The sequence below is a fragment of the Salvia splendens genome, chromosome 4, assembly GCF_004379255.2.
Source record: "Salvia splendens isolate huo1 chromosome 4, SspV2, whole genome shotgun sequence".
NCBI lineage: Eukaryota > Viridiplantae > Streptophyta > Magnoliopsida > Lamiales > Lamiaceae > Salvia > Salvia splendens.
The window spans coordinates 35,907,842-35,933,671 of record NC_056035.1 but is presented as its reverse complement, the minus strand read 5'-3'; the positions used below and the strand labels follow the sequence as shown (position 1 = coordinate 35,933,671).

At 35.2% G+C, this 25,830-nt stretch overlaps 1 protein-coding gene and 1 long non-coding RNA gene across 2 annotated transcripts; both read left to right on the top strand.

The window, feature by feature from the left end:
• The first annotated feature begins 7,680 nt into the window (after positions 1–7,680).
• LOC121799718 lies at positions 7,681–9,155 on the top strand. The gene is made up of 2 exons (XR_006050357.1): positions 7,681–8,859; positions 8,947–9,155. It is a non-coding gene; the product is annotated as an uncharacterized LOC121799718 (long non-coding RNA).
• A 2,908-nt stretch (positions 9,156–12,063) lies between these two features.
• On the top strand, positions 12,064–13,998 carry LOC121799715 (chalcone synthase). The gene is made up of 2 exons (XM_042199171.1): positions 12,064–12,333; positions 12,809–13,998. Exons 1-2 carry the CDS (start codon positions 12,156–12,158, stop codon positions 13,801–13,803), a joined length of 1,173 nt encoding a protein of 390 aa, XP_042055105.1. The 5' UTR covers positions 12,064–12,155; the 3' UTR covers positions 13,804–13,998.
• Positions 13,999–25,830: the final 11,832 nt, after the last annotated feature.

Sequence of the window (25,830 nt, the reverse complement as noted above, 5' to 3'; positions counted from 1 at the left end):
CATATAAGGACACTAATCCAACAAGGATTGATCCAAATCTAATTAATTTTACATAGATTCGTACTGGATTATCGTGTTATGTCAAAAATTATTACCCTTAATTTGATTCAAATTTATTAATTTCATGCGTGTTAGTATTATATCTTTGTATCAGGTAAAAAGGATGATGTCCTCCTCAAGCAATATTTAAATTAGTTAACTTAAGATATATTTTAAAATGTTGTGAAATTCTCCTTTGCCCTATATTATATACATACTGTTATTTTGGCATGTTCCAAATTCATAGCACAACTATTTTTTCGCCATCATTGGACACAAATTTCTCTTTACGTCGTCGTAATCAAACGCATGACCCCTTCGGAGTTGGGATAATAGGAATCTTCATGAGTCCGTTTTTAATTTGTTTTCTTGCATAAACAATTGATGGGAAGACTAACGTATCCTGCTAATTTAGTGCGAGTAGTATATCTATATATATATATATAGGGGTGTGTTAAAGTCCTTCGCAGCTTTTCAGTCCAATGTTCTTTTTAATTACAGCCCTTGAATATATATATATATATATATATATATATATATATATATATATAGGGTAGTGATCAATGTATAACTAATCTTAAGTGTATAACTAGAGAACAAATCTCAGCCACACATCTTAATGGAACAAATATTATTTATTTTAATTATAGAAAATATGTTGAGGGTAATTTTGGAAATTACTTTCTGAATTAAAACATGCGATCAAATTACGCGAAATCTTCCAAATCTGCGATCCTTTCTTCTTCCAAATCGTAATTCTGAGCTGGGGGTGGCGCCGGAGAGGATACTAGCGGCGGTGGGGGAGCTGGCAAAGGCGATCGGGGCGGAGGGGCTGTTGGCGGATTCAATCGTCGCGCCAATGCTGAAAAAACCCCAAATCAAAACCTACCTCTACGTCGGACTCACCGGAATCAGCGTCGGCGGGTAAGGAGACGCAACGATGAGCTGCCGTAGAAGAGAAGCGGAGTTTCGGAACAAGAGCGGGGCGCGGTGGCTGTAGGCTCTAAGATTCGTCTTCGATATAGTTAGTTTCCGTCTACGTTTAATGTTACTGATGTATCTTGTGATTTTACTTCAGTCTTGTTTACAAAACATCACTCTTGTTCTGATTTTACTTCACTCTTGTTCACAAAACACATCACTCTTGTTCTGATTTCACTTCACTCTTGTTCACAAAACACATCACTCTTGTTCTGATTTCACTTCACTCTTGTTCACAAAACATATCACTCTTGTTCTGATTTCACTTCACTCTTGTTCTGATTTTACTTCACTCTTGTTCACAAAACACATCACTCTTGTTCTGATTTCACTTCACTCTTGTTCACAAAACACATCACTCTTGTTCTGATTTCACTTCACTCTTGTTCACAAAACACATCACTCTTGTTCTGATTTCACTTCACTCTTGTTCTGATTTTACTTCACTCTTGTTCACAAAACACATCACTCTTGTTCTGATTTTACTTCACTCTTGTTTACAAAACATCACTCTTGTTCTGATTTTACTTCAGTCTTGTTCACAAAACACATCACTCTTGTTCTGATTTTACTTCACTCTTGTTCACAAAACACATCACTCTTATTATGATTTTACTTCACTCTTGTTCACAAAACACATCACTCTTGTTCTGATTTTACTTCACTCTTGTTCTGATTTTACTTCACTCTTGTTCACAAAACACATCACTCTTGTTCTGATTTCACTTCACTCTTGTTCTGATTTTACTTCACTCTTGTTCACAAAACACATCACTCTTGTTCTGATTTTACTTCACTCTTGTTTACAAAACACATCACTCTTAGCATGATTTTACTTCACTCTTCACTCTTAGCATGATTATTTTTGGGACAATTCAACATTGATATTATAATTAGATCAGAGCAAGAAGAAACAGAAAGGGGCTACATCTGAAATGCATAGCTAAAATCTCACATAATTCAAATACTACACTACATCCCATCATAAAAATTGCAACGATAACTTATCACCTAATGTTAATTCCCTAATTAAAGGAAATCAAAACTAAGAAAAACAGAAGATAAATTGGGAAATGCAGGCTAAATTATATCATAGATCTGTGTGTTCCCGCTCGGGGTCAGATGCCACGATCATGTGCGACAAGATGTCGTAGAGCGGCCCGCCCTTGGCCATCGCCTCCTTCTTCTCCTTGATCACCGCGATGAGCTCCTTCCGGAGCGCCGCCGCCACCTTGTTGACGGTGGCGGTGTTGTTGGCCGCTGGAAGAGTGATGATTGGAGACACCAATGCAGATTCCTTCGTCGGGGAAAGAGAGTCACTTGAATCGCGAAAATATTGATAATTTCCAATCGAATTCCTCTTCAATCGGACGAATCGGCGGTAGGAGAGCTGAGAACTATTTTGCAGAAGAATGAAGAGGAGGAGAAGAGAAGAATGCGGTTTCTTTTTCAAATGCCAATGATGTAATCTAATTTTGGATGTGCAATGAACATTATACCCCCGCCTTATTATTGTGGAGTAAATTTGTGATTGAGGGAACTAATATCTCATTAAATTCAAAAATTAATACTAGCCCTTGATTTTTTTGATCTTGTGGCTATTATTTGTTCTCTAGTTATATGGTTAAGAGGTGTTTGCCATAGATCATGACCCTATATATATATTCATGATCAAATACATGATACATTAACTTTTGACATTTTCTAATTTTTCTTCTAAACTTTTTTTTCTAATTTAAAGACATGAATTATAAGATTTCTGTTTTTTTTCCAATTAAAATTTTAATCAAAATAAAATTATTTTGTTAATTACTCTTATTTGTAAATTGTGATTTTGGGCTATTTTACAGTATATTTTTTTTATTATATTGAATTATGTCTAGTGTCCTGATGAATTATCAAATTTAAAGAGACAGTCGTGAATTGAGGTATTTGTAATTTTTGTCTTTCAAATTGCATTTGGTTAGAATGATGATTGTTTTTATTTTCATATACAAATGCTTTATTTTTGTGATATAACAAGATTATGTAAAAATTTTATTTTAATTATATAATATTATTTATTTAAATGATACTATACTTTTCTGATTTTATTTGAAAATGTTCACTCTTCATAAATTTTAATTTAATATTCATGTCTAAAATTTAAAAAGTATTGGGCAGTAAATGACTACCAAAAATTCTGTCGTTAAGGGAAAAAGGAAAAAATTAGAAATTTCCAAAAGTTGGAGGAAATTCTACAAAACCTCGAAAGTTAGTGTTTTTTCATACAAATTATCATTTTCTGTGTAAACAAACGAGTTTTTATACTCATCGGTTTTGAGATGTGGGTACTTTCGACGAACACATCAGCTTCAATTTAAAGAAAAAAACTATTTTAGGGAAAAAATTAGGAAAACTCAAAGCTTATGTATTTTTGAGAGAATTTAAGAGAGAGAATATAATTTTTTGTTTAATGGAGTAATACCCAATGCATAGATCCGTATCTTATATCCTCCAATTTCTGCTCCCAGATTAGTATCCACCATCCACATCCAAGATCTAACAACTCTGTGTATCTAGACTCTAGTACTAATATTTTGAGCAAATTATAATGCAATATGCTACCTACCTACCTCTTCATTTTTCGAGTGTGGGTCACAAATGTACATTAGACATTACTCATGATGATGCTAACATGTTTCGCGTTTCGGCCAAAATATTGAAAATTAGTTGGCACTTTTTATTAAATGATATTGATGTCAAGTGTGAACATAACATATCAACATAAGTACTACTCCCCCTCCCAAGTTACTTGAGTCGTATTCCTTTTTGGCTTGTCCCAAGTTACTTGAGTCATTTCTCTTTTTGACTAAAAATAAAACATCTAATCACACCTACTTTATTCTTTCTTTTACTTTACTCTCTATTTTTCTCTTACTTTATTCTCTCCTCTACTTTATTTAACTAACTAAACACAACTTTCTTAAATCTCATGACGTAAAGAAACGCCTCAAGTAACGTGGAACGGAGGGAGTATTTAAAATTGACATTATCCAGTTTTAGATAAAATAAACTTCCGATTCAAGTTAAAAAAAGAAAATCATGTTCCATTTAGTACACTAAATAATATATTACTACTAATAATAATAATTGTAATAATAATAGTAATAGTAATAAATGAAGTGATTAATAAAGCTGAGTTGCTAAGCAATGGATGAACATGGAATGTCCACGTTCTAGTGTAGAGCAACTGATTTCAGGTGGTCGTGTTATTTGCCTGTCCATAAAATTGTTGAAACTGAATGATGTCATTGTTTCATTTTTTCAATGTTCCTCAATAAATGTACGATCTGTAAAAGGAATGGCTAACATTTCATTCTGAAAATATTAACTTCGGGACAAATTATAATATTACAATAGGAATTTAGAAATTAAAAGCCAGAGCACTGACGTTATTATGATTTGAGGTTTCATAGAGTCTTGAGATTAATGCATGAATAATGTGGTTTAACTGTGCTAAATAGCCAAGTTTTGACCTGTTCTTCAATATTTTTAGTATTTTTGACGATGATGGTAGGGGCGGAGCCACGATTTCAATTCGACGGGAGCAAAAATATATCTAAGAAGAAATTTTAAAAATTTGAGGTGAGACACTTATAAAGGAAATCAAAAAATTTTAAAAATTACTCCATGAAATAATACTACATGAAATATATTGAGGAGGGGCAAATGCCCCTTATCCCCTCCTAGTAGATCCGCCCTTGATGATGGGTAAGAGACCATGTGGATTTAATAGTTTGTTATATTCCGAAAAACTGAAACAAGTTCATTTTGGTTATTAAACATGCAAATTTAACTGAAGCCTAACTAGGAGTATAGATTATGAAGTATTTTGGTCACTGAGGCTGGTTCGGAGATGCCTGCGTTGGTATTGTTGTGTTTGCTTCAGGCACACGTAATGCGGTTGTCGTGGCTGCTAGTGGTGGGAGAGGTGACGCTAGTGACCGAGGAGGTGGAGGTGGTGGTGGTGGTAGTGAAGAGGGGTGCCGGCATATTTGAAAGTTCATTAATTCTAGAAAAAAATGATCTGTTACTATTAGGGTTAATAGTTATACATATAAATATGTATATTGAATATATTTATAATATTATGCAATGGTATAATAGTATTATGGTATACCGTAAAATTTTGTTACACCAAATTTTAGTACGACATACAGAAAGGCAGTTGAGTATCTTTATTGAAAATAGTTAAACTGAAAATTTGGTATACCTAGTTTCAGTATAACGAATTTTTTTGCTAGATAAAGATATATTTTTTCCTCATATGAAATTTTTCGTATAGTATATGGTAGTATTATAATTTGTAATTTAGGTACGATATACCGTACAGGTCCAATCCTAGATACGACAAGCTAGGTAGTAATTCAGAGATAAAACCTATTGAATGCGAAGAAAGAAAATGATACGATAAGGGTTGTAATTAAGAGATAAACATATTGAAGGTAAAGAAAGAAAAGAAAATAAAACGAGATCATGACATTATCTATAAATATCATTCGTATGATATTTATTTCATGAAATATCTAAAAATGCAAATCATACTGAACTATTTCCAATTTAGAGAAATTTTTTTCTAAATTATTCATAGATCTTTTCATAATGAACTATTTCCATTTATTCCTCCTCTTTAAATAATGAATATCTAGTTTCAAAATTTTTTCTCTATAACGAAGTACATTCATTCTTCACTAACAATACATTAATTATTATTGTTTCTTTCTCTATTATTGTTTCTTTCTTTTTTTATTTTACCAATTGAGCCTTAAAATCATTATCTTTCAAAAATTTATATTTTTAAAGAATGAAGAAAATATCAATTAAAACAAAAAAAATTTATGAACATTGTGAAATTAAAAACATGATGAAGTCATATTGGACCAATTACGGTACCCGTAAATGCACCATCCAAAATATGTTATAGTAAGTCAAGGGCCAATTATAACTCCATTAGGTGCCCCATTCAAAACATAGTAAAGTAAGTAAAGGTAATTAGCATTTATCTAAATACATCTGTTTAAATTGGTCATTGTAACAATTCTTTATTAAATTGGTCCAGTTAAATTTAAACAATTCATTGTAATTCTTTATTAAATTTGTCCTAACATTGTTTTTTTTAAGAGTGAATTACAAAAGTACTTTTTGGATCAGGGGCGGATTGTCACGACCACAACTCCCTAGTCCTAATGAGCGTAGTTATTTCGCAACTAAATTAAACTCGTCAATCATAAACTAATCATAAAAGGAATACTTAACTAAAAAATAATCTTGAAGGCGAATGGGTACAACCAAGTCAAAAACAGAGTATTTAGCTCGATTACATTGTTTTACTAGAGCAATACTTAAATATGCAGCGGAAGGTTCAAAGACAAAATAACATGTATGGAGACATGTTATTTTAGCTACCTAACTACTTATTCATAAGTCCTTCCCAACACCTTCAGCACATCGATCACCTTCAACCTGCACGTTAGAAAAATAAACATGCATGGCTGAGTATTTGGTATACCCAGTGGACTTAGTGCCAAAAACAGTTCTTATTTAATTGTCAGCCACAGTTGAGTGAACACGGTTTTTTATTCGAAATAAGGCCCGAGTCACTAAATTCTTTTTCATTTCATGAATTTGATTGTGCAATCACATAAACACAATATCATATCTGAACTTATGTGAACCGGGAATGTGGCCACATTCCACGACGGTCACTGGACCGGCCAACTCGAAAGCCAGCACACAGTCCCCATATGTGTACACTAGTTCGAGTAGGGTTTGCGACCCTACTGGGACCCGAATTCGATTTAACATGTTTGGCGTAGCCAAACAGATAGGTAATCGTAAAACAAAACATGTCATGACAACATATTTAAAATATATTCACATTTTCATACATAATCACATTTCGAAAGAAAAGCCCACCTCGTTCGCTTAATTCCTTAATTGACAGTCCCTCGACTTTGTCTCACTTGACGTGCGACGACGCCCCTTTAGAAACAGTAAGTATACTAAAATTAGACTTAAGAACTATTTACTTAACGTGTATGCATTCCCAAGCGTGTGATCATTTTTATTTCTCCTTTTCCTAATTCCATAAAATCCTTAAGTATTAATTAAATCAAGCGATTTAACTTAGTTGGGAAATTGCCGAATTATTCGAGCATTAGTTAAATTTTAGAAATTTTATCTTTAAATGTCGCGAAATTAAATAGCGGGTACCCATCATTTAATTGGCAAAACATTAGGGAAGCCTAGTAACTAAATTAGACTTTTAGTCATGTTTGTATTTTTAATTGATAGCCCATTCTATGATTTAATTTATCATTAGTCCATTCTCAATTTAATTCTCTTGGATTAAATACTTAATTGGATCAAAAGGGGTCAAGGTCCAATTTAATCGTTTGTCGGTCAAAGTATTAAAATGACTAACATTTTTAATGGCCCAAAGGAATTAAATTTCTTGATCCAAATTAATTTAGATCTATTCCAAAGAATCTAGTCTCATGGCCCTAAATCAATTAAAATGCAGTGGCCCAATTTAATTAGAAAATAGTGGCCCAAATTAACTAAAAGTATTGATCCACTTTAGTGAATCATGAAATGGCCCAATTCAAATATACTCTCTTCTCCATCGGCCAACACCCCCCTCACTTCACATTTCATTTCTTCCCCAATTTCTCAAAAATTCCCAAACGAAAACCTAGTCTCCATCGCCACCGCCATTTCCGTCACGATCGCCGACCGCCACCGTGCCGGACTCCGCTTCTCCTCTCTCTCCTGAATTCTCCCTCTCTCACCTCTCTGCGCCGACCGCCACCGTGCTGTCCGGCGTGATTCGGGGTGCATGCTCCGGCAGCGGCTTCGCCGCCTCTCCTCCGCGCTCTCATTTTTCGGTGTCACCGCCGTCACCCCCAGCCGCCTCTCCCGTCGCTATACGGCGTCTCAGCGCCGTCGACCTTGCCGTCGCCGTCGTTCACCCGCGGCAGAGGGGAAAAGGCGTCGACTCCTCCGAGTTCCGGTTCCATTCGAGAGCCCAGCCGCCCCGTCGCCCAGTAGCTAAGTCCCAATCCTTTCTAAAGTTCTAACCTTGAATTCATTTCTTAAGGCAGTAGCTATGTGGAAAATTATTATTTGATCATTGAGAGCTATTTGAAAAGTGGGGTCCTAGCATGTTTGAGGTTGTGAGTTGCTGCTATAGTTGTGATGATAAAACATGCTTCTGTTACTGTCGTTGCTGAGATTCTACCTATGTGATGCTTGTTTCTTGCTATTGATATGAGGAGTCTATTGAAATCCCAAGTTCTCGGTTATCTATTGGTTTGTTATACATGATGCAAGTGTGGTGTTATGGGGGTTACCTCTTGTGACTGTGATGGAATGGGGCTGCCTAGTTGTTGCTCACAAATGCTCCACTTTCTTCTCTATGCGGCTGGTATTTGCAGTGTGTGTGGTAAAGAGAACTTGATGCGTATGGAGGGGTTTTCTTATAGGCCAAGTGTGTGCCTATGAGGGAATTATATGGGCTGATTCCTTTGTTTTTTTAATGCACAGTACATCCTTTGTCCTTGATCCCCTTGCAGCCTTTCATCTAAGGCATTTTGGTGCTACTTTGCTCACTAACTCCATCTTGTTACTAAAAACCTAGTACTTGGCTGGTAATTGAGCTTGTTTGTTGTGGCAGGTGCACAATGAGAGTGCAAGGCGGTTAACTGCAGCTTTGCAGGGTTGCTGCAGCTGCTAGGGCAGGTGTTACAGGGCTGACCTTGCCCTCTTTAGACCAAGCTCATCTTCATTATTGAAAAGGTAATGTTGCCCTCTCCTCTTAAGTGTAGGCTGCTAAATGCTTTTGTTTCTCATACGTTTTTAGTTTGATTTGTTTGTATTCTGCAGGAAATAAGAACTGATCACATCTGGCTGCCACCTTGCTGATCCGGGCCCAACGGGCTGTCGAAAATCGGGCCGCAATCCCGGCCTAAAGAAGAGGCCCGAAGTTGGCATTCCTTGCGTTGTAAAAGGATATGGTTTTCCTTAGGGCTGACAACTGACAATTTTTGATACGACACGATAACACGACACGGACCGGCACGAAATTAACTCGACACGAATACGCATGTTTAGAATTTGGGTCCTTATAGGGTCGACCCAATAAGAACACGAAGATAACGGGTTGGGTAGGGTCGGGTTTGGGTTATACGTTTAAGAAAAAAAATATTTTTTATTAATTAAAAAATTATTAAACTTTAATTTTTAATTATTTTTGTTGATAAAAAAATTATACTTTAATTTTAATTAATTAAAAAATACTATACTTTAATTTTATTAATTAAAAATTATTAATTAAATTTTTTTAATTATTTAATTTTATTATATAGATTTAATATTACTATACTTTAATTTTATTATTTTGATTAAGAAAATAATTATTTTAATTTGGTAATTTTTTATTTTATCGTGTAATATCATGTTTAAATCGTATAATAACATCATGTTTTAGTCGTTATCGTGTCGTGTCAAGCTAATTTACTATCATTAATAGAGAGTTGACTTTTTTCTGGGTACACGATAACACACCAACCCGACACGAACCCGTTGGGTTGGGACACGATAAGAACCCAATGATTTCAGGTTGGGTTGGGTTAGGATACTATTAGGTTGGGTCGATAATGGGTTAACACGATAACGACCCAACCCGCACGATTTGACAGCCTTAGTTCTCATTCCCCTTTTTTTTACAAGTATAGTCGAACATTTTAGTTCGGGAATAAAATTCAAGACATGTTCACCTCGACATTTTCATGTATTATTTTTCCTTTACTTTTGTTATTATGTATTTTTTGTATGCTAGAACGTAGCTCGGAATATTCAGCGTTGTATTCCATTTACCTAAGGAATAAACGAGCACATATTCATTCTATTTCGAACCTTGCTTGTTCCTTTCAATTCCAGGTCTATGTTAGTCATTAATCGTGCAAAATCGAACATAGAGATTGTATAATTATCGTACTTAAAGTAATCAGGGAGAGCCATTCGTTTCATGGTTCGATAATCATTTAATAGGGTTAAAATAAATTAATTCGTGGTCATTACACGGATCTAGCATGGTTGAAGGTGGGGCAAATGCCCCTCCTCACTCCTTCACCTCTATACATTTATTGCAAATTTTTTAATATATACATAAAATTATACCATTGTCCCTCTTAAAATATATAAAAAATATCCTATATTATAATTTCCCCCCCTCCCTACAATGAAATCCTGGCTCCGCCCCTGTTTTGGATAATATACTCCCTTCCTTTTCTATTTTTAGTCCACTTTATATTAGGCACATGTTTTAAGAAGTATAATAAAAAGTGAGTTGAAAAAGTTAATAGAATGTGGATCCCGTGTTTATATATTGGTTTCATAATAAAATGTAGGTAAAATGATTTGGTAGAATATGAAGCCTATTTATCATTTATTGTAAAAAGTAAAAGTTAGACAATAAATGGGGAACGGATAAATATGACAAAACATGTCTAAAAATGGGAGGCGTAGGGGGTAGGATGTATATTTGTAGTACATGTAAAAATAAATTGCATCCGAGTTATTTAGACAAAAATTTTAAATTAATTTCAATTACTATTCCACCTTTTTCCACTTTTTCTTTTCCATTTTATTCCCTCTGATCCCTCATATTTCCTTATTTGGATGGTCTCAATAAATGTCTCATTTCACTTTTAATACTTTTTAGTAAGTTGATCTCATATTCCATTAACTCATAATTATTATAAAACTAATATATAAAAGTAGGTTCTACATGCACTAACTTTTTTCCACAATTTTTTTACCGCACCGGTCAAATATAAGACATTTGATGGGAACCTAAGGGAGTAATCTTATCACCCTCAAAGAACAATTGACCTTTTCTTTTTTATAGTGAACTACACAAATAGTCCCTAAACTTTGATGTTTGCATGCCAATAGTTCCTGGACTTTAAAAATATCTTGCAAATCTCTGGACTTAGATGTAATATCATAAGTGCTACTTTTTCACTATTCATCCCAAATTCCATCGGAAATGCGCCCAAGGCATGGAGGATATTTTTGGACTTTCATCAAAATGGGATACTTGGGTACTTTTAGATATGATATTTTCTTATAGTTTGAATCCTGAAATGATATTTTTTTTATTTCACTTTCTCAATCACTTTCTTGTAGTTTGAATATCAGATTGACATTATTTACACACCAAGTTGACATCTGTATATCCCTGATTGACATTGTTACAATAATCAATTGATATCGCACGAAAATTATTATCGGATTTTTATTTTTAAATCAGAAAAACTAATTAAATCTGGTTAGTTAACAGTTTAATAGGACCATACACACGTACATATTCATACCTTCCCTAAAACAGTACATTAGCATCCCAATTCTATAATAGAGTTAATTTATTGTTCACATGTATCTATGGCTAGATAATATTGCTGATTTATCGATGTAGAAATGACATTTAACCTTCAACAACCTCTCGCCAACGTATAAGTGTACCAACGTGGCTAATTCTCAACTTAGTTTATACTGGCATTTATTAGCTATATACCAAACTGAACTTGGACACTCTTTTACGTGTTTTCACCGGGGCAACCAAATTTAGTACTACTGTAAAAATAAAATAATTTTGCATTTTAAAAACAAAGCTGTAGAAAATAAAATAGTTTGAATAAAATCTGCACTTAACAATTTTTTTTTGTTAAACGCCCACAACCATATAATCTAACTTGATACTTTGAAAGGTTAATAAACTTGCATTGAAACTAACACACTGGTTATTAAATAAATTCGGTAGAACCTAATTTGAAGGGATGAAGTTGGTACCAAAAATAAAACAAGTCACGTGGATGGTCCGAAGTCACGTGCTACATTGCCCCTAAGTTGTTACCACTCAACAGAGCGTTACTCCTACACGTGATCCCAGCTACCAACCACTTAACCCGTATTAATATGGCCCCTTAGCTCTCTCCTTCCCATTATCAAATTAACAAACTTTCTCACACACCACTGCACTCTCTCTCCCACTCCTAAACCACCGCTTTTCCTTTTTCTGGTGAACTAGAATGGTGACCGTGGAAGAGATCCGCCGTGCCCAGCGCGCCGAGGGGCCCGCCACTGTGCTCGCCATCGGCACCGCCACCCCCTCCAATTGCGTGGATCAGAGCACCTATCCGGATTACTACTTCCGCATCACCAACAGCGAGCACATGACCGGCCTCAAAGAGAAGTTCAAGCGCATGTGTATGTTTTCCTATTTCCTTCTTTCCTTTTATTTTCTAGGAATAGAAATTCAGCATGTGTTAAATCAATCATAATTATAGAAACCACTTCCTCTCTTCTTGGAACTGTCAATAAGTACTACGGACCATTGAATTTTTACTCGCCGAATAGAATTTCATCGAAGTTTCCACTCTCGGCTACTTTTTCGACTTGTGGATACATTTTTTTATTATTCAAATAACAACTTTTAGTTATTTTCCATAATATTCCAATTGTAGTTCTTTCCATTCCTAGAAAAAGATGACGAAATTGGATGAAGTATAGTCATCTTACAACATGCAATGTGTCTTAACCTAAAAACACTCATACGTACTCATGTTTCAAATTTCCGTTTCAATCCAAACAAAATCCCATAGTCCAATAGTAGTACTATCTGTTTCAAAAAATATAGGTCAAAAAAGTTAGTTAATTAAGTATTTATGTCAATAATGAGCAGGCGAGAAGTCGATGATCAAGTCGCGGTACATGCACCTGACGGAGGAGTACCTCAAGGAGAACCCGAACGTGACGGCTTACATGGCGCCGTCACTGGACGCGCGCCAGGACATCGTGGTGGTGGAGGTCCCTAAGCTGGGCAAGGAAGCCGCCCAGAAAGCCATCAAGGAGTGGGGCCAGCCCAAATCCAAGATCACCCACGTGGTCTTCTGCACCACCAGCGGCGTCGACATGCCCGGCGCCGACTACCAGCTCACCAAGCTCCTCGGCCTCCGCCCCTCCGTCAAGCGCTTCATGATGTACCAGCAGGGCTGCTTCGCCGGCGGCACCGTTATCCGCATGGCCAAGGACCTCGCCGAGAACAACGCCGGCGCCCGCGTCCTCGTCGTCTGCTCCGAGATCACCGCCGTCACCTTCCGCGGCCCCAGCGACGCCCACCTCGACAGCCTCGTCGGCCAGGCCCTCTTCGGCGACGGCGCCGCCGCCCTCATCGTCGGCTCCGACCCCGTCCTCGGCGTCGAGCGCCCCTTGTTCGAGCTGGTCTCCGCCGCCCAGACTCTCCTCCCCAACAGCGATGGGGCCATCGACGGCCACCTCCGCGAAGTTGGCCTCACATTCCACCTACTCAAAGACGTCCCCGGGCTCATCTCGAAGAACATCGAGAAGATCCTGAAGGAGGCCTTCTCGCCGATAGGGATATCGGACTGGAATTCGATTTTCTGGATCGCGCATCCCGGTGGGCCCGCGATTCTGGACCAGGTGGAGGAGAAGCTGGAGCTGAAGCCGGAGAAGATGAGGGCCACGAGGAGCGTGCTGAGTAACTACGGGAACATGTCGAGCGCGTGCGTGCTTTTCATATTGGATGAGATGAGGAAGTCCTCCGCGAAGGAGGGGCTGAGCACGACCGGGGAAGGGCTCGAGTGGGGGGTGCTCTTCGGGTTCGGGCCGGGCCTCACGGTGGAGACGGTCGTGCTGCATAGCGTCAATATTAATTAATTCAACTGTGGGGATATGCTAATCTATTCCTGGTTCTATTCCTACTATAACTATTGTGCTTTACATTTATTTGTATTAAGTGCCTGTTATCCATGATAAAATGGTATGTCATGTGTGGTTTCTTCTAAAATCAATGAAGTTGGTGTGGTAATTATATATTTATATAATATGATAGTTATGCTTTTCTACGGACAATTTGTTGTTAGTTTGTCTCTATGTATGTTATGCAAGTTTGTGATTTTTCTTTACTAATAAGATATGTTTAGATGTCAATTTTATTTCCAACGGCTTGGTTATTTATCTATGTCACATTATTGATAAGTATTTATTGACATTGGAGTTGACCGAAAGTAAGAAACTGTTTATCTAGCGTAAGTAGCCTAGAACTTGTCTAATTAGATGGCTCACTGATTCACAACCGAAAACTTATCAATTGGACATATAATTATTTGTATGGAAGGCTTAACTACTCGATTGTTATGAAAAACTTAGTTAATCGATTAGAACTCAGTCAATATTAGTTCAAGCTTGATGTATGAGACAAGAATATGTAGTATGAGGTGAAAATTGAATTGCTTACCATATAGTAAGTACAATATGTGATGACGCTTGATTTGCCAATGTTTTAAAAACCGGACCGGCAAGCGAACCGGCGACGTTACTGGTTCACGGTTCAACCGGTCCAACCGGTCGAACCACCGGTCTAACCGTTTTACTGTTGTAAATATATATAAAAATATATTAAATTTAGTAAATGATTTACAATTAATAATATATCACAAAACATTAAACCTTATAGATAATTAGTGATGTATAAATATAAATAATTTTAAAATTTAGCAAATATATTCAGATATATATATATTTAATATTAGTTAGTCTAGATAAAAAATTTAATATTTCATGTATTAAAATAGATAATGTATATATTAATTTAAGAAAATTTATTTCGTAAAATAATATATAATTAAATACGAATTAAGTACTTATTAATTAGTTTAGATAAGATTATTCATTAATGTCAATAGCTAGGGTATATAAATTAAGTATGTAATATAAAAAATTTATTTATAGTAAATAATGAATCTTATATGGTACTAATAATAATATAGGAGGTAAGTAGAGCATCATTAAAATATAAAGGATGATAATTATATATATTATAATTAATAATTATATTAAAGAATAATAAAATTAAAATGAATTATTAGTTTTTGTAGATAAAATTAATAGTTACTGTATAAAAATATTTAATGTTCAAATTGTTCAATGAGCCCATGTGGTGGAGTGGTAGATGTCTTCTTAACTAGAAGAGAAGTCATGAGTTCAACCTCTACGAACAACAAATTTTAAAAAATTTTGAAAAAAAAAATATATAACCGGTTTCCGGTTCACTGTCCAACCGGACCGGACTACCTACCGGTTCGCGGTCTGACCGGTCGAACCGGCCTGTCCGGTCCGATTTTTAAAACATTGTGATTTGCACTTGACGAAGGATTTGTATATATTACTAGTATTATTTTTTAAATGCCCTAATTTGAGTATTGGAGTGACACTCTTCCTTCTTTAACTATACCTATATTGGGAGTGGATCCCTAACACAACAGAGGGTGCTGCTGTGCTATGGAACGATGATGTTTTGATTCAATTACCACAACATCACTAGCCTTTTCAATTAAGCTTAACTTGCCGATGTACTCCTAGTATGCAATATCAATATTTTATTTGATTAATGATTTTAGTTAACATTGCACTACTAGTTATACCGTCCAAACTATCATTGACTCAATCATAATTATTTAATAATTTGGTTGAATAGTATTTTATTTATACAAGTAATATAATAACTTGTTGAATATTTTTTTTAGTAATTAAAATATTACTGTATAACACTTAAATTATGTTTACTAACTTATATTACTATGCTACACGACTAATGATATGGAGCTCACTCTCCACTAAAACTATTTATACAACCAATTATCTTTCTCTCTTACATTATAAATTTTACATTAAAATCGTGCCGAAGTAAATGTTCATACTTTTCAGGGAGGAAGAGAGTATAATTTTATTATTTTAATTTAAAAAATTATGAGATCAACAAGAAGAAGTCCATAAAAAATAATTTAAAAAATTAATATTCCCTCCGTCCGCGAAAAGGAGTCTCATTTCTTTCCAGCACGGATTTGAGAAATGTTAAGAAAAATGAGTGAAAAAAGAGTTAATGGTATATTGGTCTCACTTATATATTACTAGTTTTAAATGAAATGTGAGTGGAATGAGTTATTAGACTGTGAGGCTTATATATCATTTATAGTATTATAAGTTAACCGGGACTCCTATTTGCAGACGAACCAAAATGAAAAACCGAGACTCATATTCGCGAACAGAAGATTAATACAATGGGACTTTCAACTATTTTTAAAAAATATTTAGAGACTATAGTAGGGATTATAAATTTAAAAATAAGCGACTTGTCAAATTTGATAAAAGTTTAGTTATTAAGTGCTCATAAATTATAATTAGAGTTGATAATTCTTAGTTGCACCCGACAAGCTCTAAGTCTCTAACTATAATTTCAAATAATAATGCATTGATAGTACATTAATTTAACAAATTATTAATAGTTAAATTAAATTTAAGTGGACCTGATGCAGCGGAATATGAAATCAAATTTATCATAAGCTCCTAGTTAATCACCATTTAAATAAAATCACTATCACTATATATTGATCAGTATGTGTTAGTGCGGCGGGTGTAAGAAGCTACATTTCAATAAAGCAAAGTTTGTAAAAGTTGAGGCAAAACGTCACCGTTCCATAGCATAGCACCCCATGATGTGTTCCCACCACAGCAAGGGATTCACTCCCATATTCTTACATCTTAGTGGAAATATGCAATGTTTTAAAAATCGGACTGGTGAGCGAATTGGTAAAGTTACTGGTTGAACCATTAGTCAAACCGGAATCTATATAAATTATTTAATAAATATATATATATACCCTATATATATATTTATATAAATTATAGGGTATATTTGAGCTTAATAAATTATTAAGTGGCATAATGAGTAAGTCACGTGACTGACTTTTGTGGCGGTTGGATAGTTTTTTTTAATCTTATTTTCTTCTTCTCAAACCATATTTCTCCTCACAAACTCTATTTCTTACTATTGCGCCGCCTTCACTTTTTCTCCTCAATTTATCTCTTAGATATCAGGCCTGCTCATACACTATGTTCCTCACACTCGAAATCTTTCCTCCTTATTTCCCAATTATAAATCCATACATCATTCTAATTTTTAAAGACATCTCCAGCCGTTGCCGACTATGGAAGTGGAAGAAGGTGTTAACAGTTTGATTATATGAAAATGTTCATGTGAATCAAATTGTACATTTTTATTCTCCTAAATTTACATGATTTATATAGTTTAATGCTCGCAAAAGTATGTTTTGTGGTGTAGGAAGAGGAATAAATGGTGAAACAAAGAATGAAGCTCGGACGGTGAAAAAGCTGTCAGAAAGCTCTCAAAATGAGGCACCCGGCCGAGTGTATTGTTTGCCTAATAATTCCACCCGGCCGGGTATGATTTTCAGAATACAAAAATTCCAGGAAGTCCTCAAAATTGGTCACCCGGCCGGGTGAATTTTATGCCTAATAATTTCACCCGGCCGAGTGAATTAATTCTAACCGCAATATTGCAGTTTCATGTGGCAGAAAGGTGAATTAATTCTAACCGCAATATTGCAGTTTCATGTGGCAGAAAAAGAAAGGAGAGATAGTGGATGGGTAGGTTTTTGGGGAGAGAGAAAAGAATTAGGTCATCCACAACGCTGTCTCTATACCCTCTCTTAACTACTATTTGAGCACTATTTGAGGGCCCCACTGTCCTTTTTTCCTCCATCTCTTAACTAAGAGACGGAACCTGCAACGCTCCGTCTCTTAACCGTCTCTATACCGTCTCTTAATTACTATTCATTCAATTTAATTTATAATTTTTTTTAAAACCCAATTCAATTTAAACAAACACACTTTATTAAAATTAAAACAATATTACAACTTAACATTAAAAAAAACGAAGACATAATTAAAATTCTAAAAAAATAAAAATGGCATAATTTAATCTTCTCCGCCAAAGTTTTCCCAAATGTGCTCAATTAGATCCTCTTGGAGTTGGGTGTGGGTGGTGCGGCTTCCTCCGCCTCTCGTCGTCGATCTTCTTCGAGTGATTGTTCCATTAATTGACGCATTTGCTCAAAAGGATCCATTTGTTTGAGTTGATTGAAGATGGAAATTGGAGTGATAGAGAGGATTTGAGAGGAATAGATGTGTGTTTGTGTTTGAAATGAGTATGGAATAGAATTATTTATAGAGTAAAAAAATAAAAAATTTAAAAATGAAAATAAATATTTAACGGTAATATTACCGTTTGAAAAAAAAAATTTTTTTATTAAAAATCGATTTTTTTAAAAAAAAATGAATTATTGCGTCATCAGTGACGACGCCCACTCGCGGGCCAGCGAGTGGGCGTCACGCACGCATGGGGACGTGCCACGTGTCCCTGGCGCGTGGCGAGACATCTCGTCTCGTGTCTCGCCGAGACGAGCTACGCGACGAGACGGGCGCGAGCTGGAGACGAGATGGGCGCTGCAATGCGTCTCGCGGGGGTCTCGTCTCTCCGAGACGAGACGCGAGCCCGGCGCGAGACGCGTTGTGGATGGTCTTAGTGGTTGGAAAAAGGAGAAAAAAGGGGAAAGGATTGAAAAAAGGTGTCAGGGGAGAAGAGAATAAGAGAAAAGAGGATTGGAGAGAGATAGAGGGACAGACGACGGGAGAGGAGAGAAAAGGGAGGAAGAAGAGAAGAGGAAGTTCCGGCCAACTTTCCGACGATCCGACTCCAAATCCCAACTCCACTCACGAGAGCTTGAATCCTACGGTTTTAATTGCAAAATTCACTATGTGTTTAGGCTAAGCTTCCTTTGTTGCTCCAAGTTGTAATCTAAGCTTGTATGGATGTTTTCACACCATTGATATCATATGTTTGTGTCCAACAATGTGCTCAATATTTATTCACTATGTTTTTGGCTAATAACGTAGTGATGTTAATTCCTCTGCTATTGTCTCTTTAACATAGTTTAGGAATGATTGATTGTTGGATTGCTATCGAATTAGAATTGTTCAGAGGATAATTTGATAGTGGATTAAGTAGGTGACTATAGTAGATGATCTTTTATTCCCGCGCTTCCGCATGAATTTAATATCATTGAAAATTAATTCATGGAACAAGTGTTCAGCTGACTGTGAATTATACGTCGCAAACATGTTCAGTGCACGCGATTAGGTTGATGTTTTAATCCCTTCGTATGTTTCATTGTTAAAGGTGTAGAATAATACAAGCCTCGTGAGCAACTTGGAGGGACATCTTTCTCCATTTTCGTACCTTAGTTTGTAAATTTAGTTTATTAATTTTGTCAATTCTTGTTAAATAACATACGCCTCCATGTGGTTCGACACTCGAAGTACTACAGTCGACTCTGTACTCTTGCAGATAGATTGTAATATTAGAGTTATTTTATTAAACTTGTGTGTTAATAATCCATTAATATAAAAGCTCGAAAATTACACATCAAATGTGTTCTAAACTTTGTGTTAGATTGTTGTGTGCAAGAGAGCACTGAGTTCAACTGGTAGGAATGTGGAAGACTGCTTCTGTTGGTAGGAAGAAAAATGGACTTTTTTTTAAAAAATCACTTCAATCGGTCCAACCGGTCGGCGGTTTCTGGCCGAACCGGCCGGTTTACACGGTCCAAAACGGCTTGACTAGCAAACGGTTTTTATCAACGAATCGGACCAGACACGGCACCGGTTCGCGGCTGAACCGGTCCAACCAGCCGGTCCAGTCCGGTTTTTAAAACACTGAAAATATGACATATATTGTCGATGTAGTACTCCCTCCGTTCCTAATAATTTCACCATTTAATGGGACATAGATTTTACGAAATGTAGTACTAATAAAAAGTGGATTGAAAAAAATAGTGACATATAAGTCTTACTTTTATATATTAGTTTTATAATAAAAATATGAGTATGAATGAGATAGTGGAATGTAGAGTTCACTATAAAAAATGATAAAAATGAACAGTGATATATTTTTTGAGACAGACGAAAATGAAAATAAGTGATATAATTTTTTAGGAACGAAGGGAGTAAAATTCTATCCATAGAACAAATATTCCAAGAGGACACGTTGATTCGAAATATAATGACAATTTTGAATAACACTACATTAATGTATATTGTCAATACTGCCCTTACATAAGATTAGAGTATGTATAATTGTCAAAATTAGAGTGTGTATGCTTTGCAGATCAATAAAAACATTAGATACTGGTATATATTTCAAATATCATAAATTAATCAAATTTTGTAAAAAAAATTCTTAGTTGTCCCTTATTCCCATCCCTAAAATTATAGATATTTATTAAAATAAAAGATATGGTAATCAAACTAATTTGCAAAAAAAAGAAAAGCTTAATTATCTCTTATTCACTATAGAAAACGATAAGCATATATAGTTATTCGAAAAATAATTTAAACTTTCTAGCAATTTCCAAAAATAACTCAAACTTTCATTTATTTTTAAAGATAATTTTTTTGTAGAAAGTTGAACTCGTGGCAATCAATGACTTGGTGACTTGACACCTAAAGGCTAATCAATTGGCTAAATTGGCTCATAAAGCATTGATTTTACTATTACATTAATGTGTATCACGTGATAATTAATACAGTACAACATCTGTATTGCAAAACGTGGCCAAATATACATCACTAAATCCAACTACCCTGATTTGTCGTTTTATGATTTCTTACCTTTTATCGCATGAATAATTACATGCATGCAATCATTCTCTTTGTATTATTCTGTATACATTAATAATTCCGACAAATATTATAATTATATAATACCAATTGACACTATCTGATTTGTCCATATTAGGGTATAGAAGCAAAAGGATATAACTCGATTAATGCTTTAACTCGTAAAAAAGTTGATCTTATTCGAAACTCCTAATCTCTTTAAACTGATATTTGTGCGACAAGTTAACTCTTATTTTTGTTATCATGTAACGCAACTTGTCCATAATTGATCAATTGCCTCAAGAATGTAAATGGAATTATACCACCATAAAAAAGTAAGATCACTCAACTGGTCAATCTTGTGCGTGTGAATAATAATTGGGATTCCAGATTTCGTGGAGCAGCCAATCATATTTCGTGAAGGAATGCGATGGGAATTATCGAATGGAGCAAGGAAAACAAAAACTATATTTAAAGTAGTATCCCTAAATTAATAAGTGTATGATTATCTCTCGTGATGTTTCTTAAGTATAGGCTATACATATGTATCGGAACCACAAAGTATGATTGTTTTTGTTTGAACAAGAAAAAGAAAAACTATATTCAATCTAGAGTACAACTAGTATCCTATGAAAAGAATTTATCATCCCTATGTCACAACCTAATTGAGACGTTCTTATCTTAGCACATGAATTTAGGTAGTTGTATTTAGTTAATTAAATTATTAATCAGTATAAAATAAGAGAAAAAAAGATTATGAAAGAGAAAGAGAGAATAAAGTAAAAAAATAGAATGACCGAATAAAGTAGGAGAAATAATAGTAAGAAAGATAATATGATAAAGTAGGAGAGATCGGGATAATGTAGGAAAGATGACATAGTTAATTATTAACAAAAGAGGAACCGTCTCATTTAGGTTGAGACGAAACCAAAAAAGAAAACGTCTCACTTAGGTGGACGAAATCAACACGGAAATATATATATATATATATATATATATATATATAGAGTCCCATTATCCACAAATCCACTCTTAAAGACCGAACCACCGAACCATACCAAATTAGGGCTTTTAGATCTAGTTTTTTATGGATGAGATACACAAATTTATAAATTATTTTCGCCTTCATCACGAGCCTATTTTAATTCATCCGAAGGTAAATAAGTCATACTAACATGTTACGATGATTTAACTTCATTCCAGAATATATTACTTCATTCCAGTAGGTTTTTACTTCATTCCAATAGGATTATTACTTCATTCCAGTACGTAAATGCGGTTTTACCGTCGCGTGCCATTCTTCTCTCTACAATATCTATCACCACTTCCACGGTGCTGATATGGTTTAATAAACACATGGAATAATGTAATAAATAATTGGAATGAAGTATGTGTAGAAGCATTTGAAGTTCTACTGGAATGAAGTAAAAATCTTATCCAATGAAGTAATAACGTTTCTGAATGAAGTAATAAACTCACTTGAATAAATTGCATTTTTAAATGTGAATCAGGTAAAAACCCACGTCAATGAATTTGAATGAAGCATATGTTGAATCATTTCAAAACCTACTGGAAGCAAGTAAAAACATCTTGTAGTTTCAAGGTATTACGTACGGAATGAAGTAATAAACCTATACAATGAAGTAAAATGAGCTTGTAATGAAGCCGAAAAAAATTTACACATCAGCACATCTCATAAAAAAAAACTAGATCTAATGGCTCAGATTTGGTCTCTAGTTCGGTCTTTAAAATTGGTTCGACATTGATCACAACTCTCTCTCTATATATATATATATAGGGTCCTGTTAGGTTGAGATTATTTAGCTAAATAGAGAAATGAGATGTAATATCAGCCACTAATCAACAAGATTTCTAAAAGGGCAGAATGGTAAATTTCATTTATGAATTGCAGGATAATGACGGAGGTTTGATCTTCAATTCCGCGACGATCGAGAGAATGGAGATGCTGATCCTCAGAGCTCTGAAATGCCGGATGCGCTCCGTTAATCCTTTCTCGTTCCTCAATTATTTCATCTCACTCTTTGATTTCGGCGACAACGAGCGATTGATTCAGGCTTTGAAGATCAGAGGAGCTCAGATCATCTTCAAATCTCAGCACGGTTTGCATCAATCGATTAATCAGTTTACACATCTTTTATTTTATTTTTTAATTATTTGATTAATAGAGAAATCAAATGATTGCAGCAACAAGAGGTGGCTGGGCAATTGCGGCCAGCATCGGCGCGGTAGAGGCTCTGAAGGATCAATTAGGGGTTTGCAGATGGAATTACGTGATCAGATCTGTCGAGCAGCGCGCTAAATCCAGAGTGCAGACCTACTATCATAAGCACGTTGTTTCACCGGCCTCGGCGGCGGGGGCGCCATCTGGTTCTCGTGCGCCGGCGGGAAATATGTTGGGGCTTCAGGAGAGGGTGGAGAGGAGAGAGCAGCGCGTGAAAAAGGTGATGGATCTGAGTTGTTGGTGTCCGGCCACCGTCAGATTCTGATCGATGGTTGCAACGCCGAGGGTCTTGCGATTTTTAGCTTCGTTTAGAGTTGTTTAACATTATTGATTGAAATTTAAATTGGAAGGCGGAGACCATAGAAATCCGATTCAAATGCAGCTTAAGGCGGAGGAGGAAGGCGACGGCGGTGGAGGCAGAGCGGCAGCGAAAAAAAAAAGCGTCGAAGGATTGGGAATCGATGAGCTTGAGTGAGAAGGCGGTGGGGTTGTATGTCGGCGAGAAAGGACTGCTGTTTTGGCTCACAAATTCGCCTACGCTTCCATCTTCATCATGATTCTGGTTTGTGGGTCCCGCTTTGAACTTGTAGATGAATTTGTGAAATATGTAGATGAATTTGTGAAATATATGGATGACGTTGTTAATTCGATTGTGTTGCTGGAATTTGTGAATTGTGTAGATAAGGTGTTTGTGATATTGCCTAAAATATTATTATTGACATAAATTATGTAAGTTGTTGACATGAAAATGTTTGTTGTTGAGTACGAAAACAATGTCAACTATATATATAATCCATGTCAACTACATATAAAATTTATATCAACTACACACATGTAATGTCAACTATATGTACAATCCATGTCAACTACATATATACAATGTCAATTATATGTAAAATGTTGTTATTGACATAATTTATACGTAAAATGTTGTTGTTGACATTAATTATATAGGTCGTTGACATGAATTATATAGCTCGTTGGTGGAGGTTGACATTAATCGAATGGATTCGATTCGAACACTTGTATAAAGTGTCAACAACTCAAAAACAATTTTTGTAATTAAAAAATAACAACTATTTTATGTTAATTTTTTAATTGACACAAGTTCTAGCATCATGTTCATACAATATATGTCAATAGCATGCATATCAAATGTCAACAACTTATAGCAAAATGTCAACAACATGTTAATAGCCTGTATATAAAATGTCAACAGCTTGTCAACGACTTGTATAAAGTATCAACAACTCAAAAACAATATCAACTAAAAAATAACACTTATAATTCACATATCAATAGCGAGAATATCAAATGTCAACAACTCTATTAAAATGTCAACAACTAAAAAATAACACTTGTAATTCACATATCAATAGCAAGAATATCAAATGTCAACAACTCGTATTAAAATGTCAACAACTAAAAAATAACACGTCGATTCCTTCTCTCTCATGATTTTCTTCGTGAATTCACGAATCTCATCGATTTTCTCCCTGTCAAAACACAAAAAAAAAAAACAACAAACAGTGCCAAAATTTCATTATTGCATTTTTACTCCAGCTGCGATCGATATATCGGAGGAATTCGACAATTCGTCTTTGCTCTCCAAGCATAAGAATAACAAAACTAAGCAAAATTTTTGTTCAGAGTCACGTTTGCAGCAACCAAAAAAGTACTCTGTATAGAAGAAACAACACGCACAAATCTCACCGGAAAAAAATATCATGTGTGAACGGCTTCGGCGAAAAGCTGATGAATGACAATTGATTCCAACCAAATATTCAATTAACTCCAACAAGTTATTATCCAAAAAATAAAGCAACAATATTTGAAGATTTTAAAATAAATTGAACCTCTCGGCAACGAATTTGCTGAATTGAAGATTTGATGAACTCCAACAAATTGAAGATTTGATGAATTGAACCTCTCGCTGATCAAATTGAGAGCGGAATCGAACACATCCGCGAATTCAACCTCCGGCAACGAATTCGTTGAAGCTAACAATGCAGATTCCGACGAGATCGCAGATCTCCGTAAAAAAATCAGCGATCTCGAGGAAGAGAATCGCAATATCATTCAAGGAAGGTTGCGAAGAAGGAGAAGAGGAAGAACAACAGAAAATAATTGGCGGAGATCGCGCGCTGAGAGGAGGAGGTTTGCCTCAATGATCCCGAGGAGCAGCGGCGTATTCAAGCCAAGGAGGAGCAGGAGAGATTGCGAGTCAAAGAGGATGTTTGACGGCGTTCAGCAGCAGCGATATGGCGGCGGCAATCGTCATTGTCGTCGACGAAATTGGAGGGATGAAGATGAAGATGGAGGGCCGATTAGCGGTAGTGATTTGGAAAAAAAAAAAGATTTTTGGGAAGAAGAGAGGGGGGATGTGAATTACCATTCTACCCTTTCATAATAAACTAATCTAAAAATATTTTTCGTGTGGCAAAATCTGTACCACTCATTTAATAAAAATGAGTGGCTGATATTGCATCTCATTTCTCAATTAGCCTAAAAAATCTCAATTGATCATATATATATATATATATATATAGGGAGATGATCAAAATAAGTATGTGTTTAAATCCAGAAATGCAGACCAAATCTCAGCCCTAGGATTAGATGATCTAATGGTCAATAATTAACCAAAAACACGGAAGGTCATAATTAAGCAATTTTAGGTCATATTATAATATTTGGATTTAATGTCATACTAAGATCGTTTTAGGTCATGCTTTGTTAGCATGACCTACAAATTACCTAATTATGACCTAAAAGTGCCATAATTATGATATTGTTCTGCGTTTCTGTATTTAAATCCAGTTTTGCATAGATCAAAACCCTATATATATATATATATATATATATATATATATATATATATATATATATATATATATGGTAGTGTTAAACTCCTTTTCTCCCCTTAGATT

Bases quoted from the DNA above. Each gene is read 5' to 3' on its own strand.
- LOC121799715 (XM_042199171.1), top strand. From the start codon at position 12,156: ATGGTGACCGTGGAAGAGATCCGCCGTGCCCAGCGCGCCGAGGGGCCC. The intron at 12,334-12,808 runs GTATGTTTTCCT...AATAATGAGCAG, and splicing joins AGAGAAGTTCAAGCGCATGT to GCGAGAAGTCGATGATCAAG.